The 6,189-nt window shown below is 41.4% G+C and overlaps 1 protein-coding gene across 2 annotated transcripts in view; it reads left to right on the top strand.

Annotated features, from left to right (window-relative positions):
* Positions 1 to 3,477, top strand: part of LOC101857558 — a 74,296-nt gene extending 70,819 nt beyond the window's left edge. For both annotated transcript variants that reach the window (XM_005096207.3, XM_005096206.3), the window contains one exon: positions 2,693 to 3,477. In XM_005096207.3, coding sequence (XP_005096264.1) covers positions 2,831 to 3,289 — 459 coding nt within the window. In that variant the 5' untranslated portion in view covers positions 2,693 to 2,830 and the 3' untranslated portion in view covers positions 3,290 to 3,477. The remainder of the gene's footprint in view (positions 1 to 2,692) is intronic.
* Positions 3,478 to 6,189: the final 2,712 nt, after the last annotated feature.

The following is a 6,189-nucleotide window of genomic DNA, read 5'->3' as shown; positions in this document are numbered from 1 at the left end:
CTCTCTCTCTCTCTCACTCTGTCTCTCACGTACACGCGCGCGCGCATGCACACACACACATACACACATACACACGCAAACACACACATACGTACAAACGGCACCCCCCCCACACATACACAATCACTCAAATACACACGTACACATTATTATTCTACCATTGTCTCACGCACTCCTCTCTCTGTCACTGTTTGCCTGTCTCTCTGCTCTCTCTCTCTCTCTCTCTCTCTCTCTCTCTCTCTATCTATCTCCCCCCCCTCTCTCTCTTTCTCCTTCAAATGAATCTAGTGCAATTCATCCAGCTCTCTCCCCCTCTCTCTCTTTCCCTCTCCCCCCTCTCTCTTTACACCTCAGTTTTTCTCCTCTGTTTGAGGGCTTTATCGCCTCCCCCCTTTCAATCTGTTACGCTTTTTCTGTTAATAGGTCACGTACCCAACACCACAACCACCCTCTTTCCATGGTGTGTCGCGTTCCTTCAATTTGCCTTTTTCTCTCATCCCCTCAATAGAAAATCTCTTACCCCCCAATAGAAAATCTCTTACCCCCTCAATAGAAAATCCGAACAGATTTCCGAATAACGAACAAATAAAAAAAAAACCAACTACTGACATTATTTTCAATTTTCAAGACATTCGGGTTTACAGTTTGCATGTCCGAGATATGTGGGTGGTTGGCATGTGCTCTGGGGTGGTTTGCGCTTTCTTTCGTGTCACGTCCGCATCTCTCCTCCTTTTTTAAATTGTAGGCTACTATCTAGTATCAGCTCGAATCTTTGGCACTTATATAACCTATTTGTGTTGCAAGTGCTGTAAAACTCTTTCTAAAATAAATAAATAAATAAAGAAAGAAACAGAGAAACAGAGAAACAGGGAAACAAACAAACAAACAAACAAACAAACAACAACAGCATGTCCCAGATATTCATAATAATCACACAGGACCCTCCCAAGCACGACAAACAAGAAAAATAAGGGGAGAGGGGGATGAAAGCGGTGGAGGCTAAGACAACGCCCATGTTATCTTTGTCGCTAGGTGGAGCCCTATTACAAACCGGTACCACGTGGGACATCCGCGCAGGCGCAGTAATGGCTTCCTGAACACACGCGGGCTCATGGGAGGGGGCGACCAGGGAATTGGCCAAATTTGTGGTTCAACTTAGAGACGTTCTTGCGTCTCGTCTGCAGACATTGGATTGATCACGCAGAGATTTTACCTCTCTGTGATATAATGGTGACCCGTTCTGTGATAAAACCGCCAGACTCGAATGTCATCATGTTCTTTTTGATGCCAAGGAAAATATAAGATGTCTTCCTTTTTTTTGTTCCCCTTCCCTTTCTACAACCTGACGGTGGGCAAAAAGACACGTGCCCAAAGACATTTTGAAAACAACAACAACAACAACAACAACAACAACAACCACAACAACAACAACATCAGCAACAACAAAACAACAACCTCACAAACAACAACAACAAACACAACAACAGAGAATAAAACAGTTTTGAGCTTGAATTTAAGTAAAAAGAAGCACATCGGCACAATATGCGTTCTGCCATCCAACCGAATGCGTAAAGAAAACAGTAGCAGCAAAAAACAAACAAATAGCAGCATCTGTAGCAACAATAAAACAACAACAACTACAAAAACAACAACAACTACAAAAACAACAACAACAGCATCAACAGCAGAAATATCAAAAAACGTTTTCTCTTTAACCCCCTCTTCCCGTTTATCCTCAGGCCAGTACAGCAGAGGGGTCACGTGGTAACCAAAATAAAAAACAAAACAAGGGGTGAATCTTCTATGAAAAGGATTAGCCTACAGGACCATCTGCTCTCAAAAGAAGTGTGGTGTTTACTTTAGAATCTCGTCTTTGCCAGTTTCATTCTTCAATCCCTATTTTTACTTTTGCCCCTCCCCTCTACATTCTCTCAAAACCCAGTGGCTCTGAATGACCTGTTGGTGTCTATGTATGTATTATATACATGAAACTCCTATTAACATGGAGCATCAGTAGTATCCTAAGAATTAAGAGGCAGGATAGAATCAGAAATGAAGAGCTGTGGGAAAGGACCAGATAAAGGGATATAGAGGTAGAAATAGAACTAAGAAAGTGGCCACGGATTTACGAAAACCTAGCGGAAACATCCCAAGACAGTCGCCGCAGTGGAATCCACAGAGAGCACGAGGCACGAGGCAGGGATAGTCCACGGGAAACATGTAGGAGATGTGTGGAAAGGGACATGAGAGAGATGAAGCTCACTTGGAACGAGCTTGGAAGGATGGCCTAGGACAGAGATAAATGGAAGGAGCTTTTATTTGGCCTATACCCTGCCAGGGGTGAAAGGCATTGATGATGATGATGATGATGATGATGATGATGATGAGGAATGGGCAAAGCCCACCTGTGATGACCCACAATTGCAAATATACTGCAGCAAACATCTAACATTCTTCACCATCATTTTATATTATTACAAGATTAAAAAAGAATAGATGGCTAATCAACATTAATATTTTCAATACTCGGTGCGAATACATCGACGGCTCTACGTGTTAAGCAAGTCTGATAAGAAACGATAAAATACGGTACAAAAACATCAAAGTAGAATATCCATGTACACATTTATAATTCATTTATTCCGTATTCTTGTAAAGCTATTCCTGATCATAATTCTTGTTTGTCCCACAGATTGAACCAGTGAATTGAAAGACCAGGAAGAAGAATATTGAGGCCCTTGCAACGAACGACTTTAGAGCGAAAGAAAAGTTTCTCTGAACTGCAAATTGTAACTTTCGTCCCTCCTGCCAAAAACACTCCTGCACAGTCATGGAACCCCAACTTCTCAGCGTCGTCATTCTCGTTCTCTGCGCATGTGCTGCGTCTGCCCTTCCGACTAACAGCAGACGAGAGGACCTGAGTCATCTGGTGACTCTGCTGGGGAAACTGAAGAACATTGAGCGAGCACGCCAGAATAGCGAGGGGTCAGCACAGGCGCATGCACAAGAGGCATGGGAAGGTCCCAGAGTGTCCAGCTTCCCAGAAACTGAGGTCACAGCTGACGTCATACCAGACGAAGTGTCAGCGGCCAAGGGGTATCTCGGACAGAGGCCGGCGACTGGCGTGGTAAACAAGCGACAGGGGGCGTGGTCTTACGATTACGGTCTGGGCGGTGGCAGGTTCGGGAAGAGAAGCTACGGGGATTACGGTATCGGAGGTGGACGGTTCGGCCGTGACGTGGACCATGTAGATCTGTCGGACGCCACCGAGAATGAGATTACGTCATGAAGGGCGAGCAGGGTCCGAGTGGGTCAAGTAGAAGTGACGGCGTAAGAAGAAATATCTCCATCTTTTTGTGACATCACAAGACACATTTGCTGAGGAATGATGCTTGAAGAGGTCGCTTCTACTTGCAATCGGGTCGTGAATCGTTGAGAACGATGAGATAGGATTAATTAAACAGAAATGAAACCCTTGTTGCCTTTTTTCTTTTCTTTTATGAACGTGATTAGACATCTTCCCCCACCCCCCACCAAAAAAAGAAAAGAAAATCGCTTTCAGAAAATTGTATGTCACAAAGTCCTTCGGCTTCCGATGTCGCCTTTTCTTTAACGCTTGAAGGACATAGCATGTGTCTGGTTAGCAGCAGGCAATTTTGCAGTGCATTTCGTCCCATCATACTAAAATAAAAAACAGGACTTTGTATATTTAATAATAATAATAATAATAATAATAAAAATAACAACAAGAACAACAACAATAATAATGATAATAATAATAATAATAATAATAATAATAATAATAATAATAATAATAATAATAATAATAATCGTATAGCGCATATCCCCGCTCGATAGCAAGCTATATGCACTTTATATTGTATTATTATTACCCCTGCCGACCGTAGAACATGTTCATGCTTGTTATCTGTTTCAGTAAAAGAAAATGCCTGCCTTCCGTTTCTATAAGAGCAAACAGAATGGAAAAACCTGTGCGAATTAGAAAGTCATGCTCCTTTTATAGTGTCTCAAAAGACAGCTGTTGAATTACCAACGTGCGTCGTTGATGACGTAAAAAGAAACTACTCAAGAGACATGCTCATCAACATTCAGAAATACACCATGCACGAATTCTAATCAATTTACAAAAGACCCCAAAATAAGACACACATGCCTGTATTTAGCTTTGATACAGCCTTCGATATGGTAACATATGGGTGCCAGACTCATGTTTAACTCTATAAAGTTATTTAAACAGCGAAATCTCCTTCTTGAAGACTATCCCTACTCCATCCCCCCAAAGAAAACCAGTAACCTCCCCAAAAAACCCAACCAAAAAAACAAACAAACAAACAAACAAACAATACAACAACAATAACAAAACAACAAAAAACACCCCCACCCTCCCCCCAAACTCAACAAGAACAATAAAAGAACCCTCTAACCTCCCCCACCCCCACTCCCTCCCATCACCGTACCACACACAATTCACCCCCCTCCTCACGACCCCCCCCCCACCCCCAATAAAAACAAAACAATAAAATGCACTCCCTAAAAAACAACAACAACAACAAATGCAACAAGCAAGCAAAAAAACAAAAAAACAACAACAACAAAATAAACAAAACGCAAGGAACCAAAATAGCATTAGGAGCTAGCGTTTTTCCACATCAACGATTTAAATGATCTACAAGTCTACTTGCTAAATTGGGTCTACCATCCAAAGATATCCCCAAGGCGAATTTTTAAGTCTCTCCCCAAAGCCACGTGACACGCATGACGGATCTGACCGATTGTGCTTTCGGCATGGTATCGATTTGATTACTATCACTATAGACATTGAAAATAAAATAGAAACAACAGAAATGTTTTAAAAAATTTGAAAGGAAAACATATCGACTGAGGTGGTACTTGATGAGACCCTTGTGGGACGCTCGTTGATAAAAAAAAAAGGAAGAAACATAATGTGTAGTTTCTGGGACACTGGTAAAATTGAAGGCAAACGACACAGAGCAACTTACTAGGAGAGCCTAAACGAATTGGTGACGGGGAACGATAAGGATAGTACGGCTTTTTTTTTTAGAGCACCAGAGCAAAGGAAGGAATTGTGATGGCCGATGTCTGTCGCAGATCTGGCACTTGATAATAATGATGAGGATCGATTTAATTACTCAAAACCTTGAATGTCCTAAATACTGTAGACCCCATGACAGTGATAGGAATCGGAATCAAGGGGTAAAGCATGTGGAACTGTGTGTTTTAAGATGATTTTGGCTGATCTCTCTCTCTCTCTCTCTCTCTCTCTCTCTCTCTCTCTCTCTCTCTCTCTCTCTCTCTCTCTCTCTCTCGGCCCCCTCCCTTTTTTCTGGTTCAGCTTTGGTGGGGACGGACACAAGTTTAAGAATACTGCACATATGTAGAAGTAAAACACAGCATGCTACTCAATTATGGTGGCTAAACCCCAACAACAGCAGCAGAAACTGTGCAATACATATCAGCATGAGCAAAGGGACACTTAAATCGACACTAAGTCGTTGAACAAGATCTGTCTCTCACTGGAAAAATAAATAACCAAACAACAGAGCATGTTCTGTAGGACTGCAGGAGCCACTAGGAACTAGGCACTGAAGGGAAACAGTATGACTTACATCTCTCAGGCTGACTGAAAAACTGTATGGACCTGCGAAACAAATGAAAAAAGAAAGATGGGACAATCCCTTAAAGCAGTCCCTCAATTTTGATGGGTGGAGGAGAAAAACAACAACAAACACAGAAACTCTGAAAGAGAAAAAAGAGTGTTAGAAAAACGTACGTCGTCCAGCTGTTTAGATAAATTTGACCCAAAGTTGTGAATAAAAAATAGTTTCATAAACTGTGATATCAGTTGCTTGTGCCCGATAAATCTTTTTTCGAAATCCAACCTCTAAATATTGGAAAAGACAAGAAAAGATACACAATACAGTTACTTGTTAAAAGAATGAAACAGTTTAATTCTCTCTCCTGAAAAAAATGCTATCTGGGATAGTGCTTAGAACGTAATATGCCAATTTATACATACATACATACATAAATACATACATAAATACATACATACATACATACACACACACACACACACACACACACACACACACACATACATACATACATACATACATACATACATACATACATACATACATACATACA

The sequence above is a fragment of the Aplysia californica genome, unplaced genomic scaffold (genome assembly GCF_000002075.1).
Source record: "Aplysia californica isolate F4 #8 unplaced genomic scaffold, AplCal3.0 scaffold00123, whole genome shotgun sequence".
Classification (NCBI taxonomy): domain Eukaryota; kingdom Metazoa; phylum Mollusca; class Gastropoda; order Aplysiida; family Aplysiidae; genus Aplysia; species Aplysia californica.
This window is presented reverse-complemented; position numbering and strand designations above follow the sequence as displayed.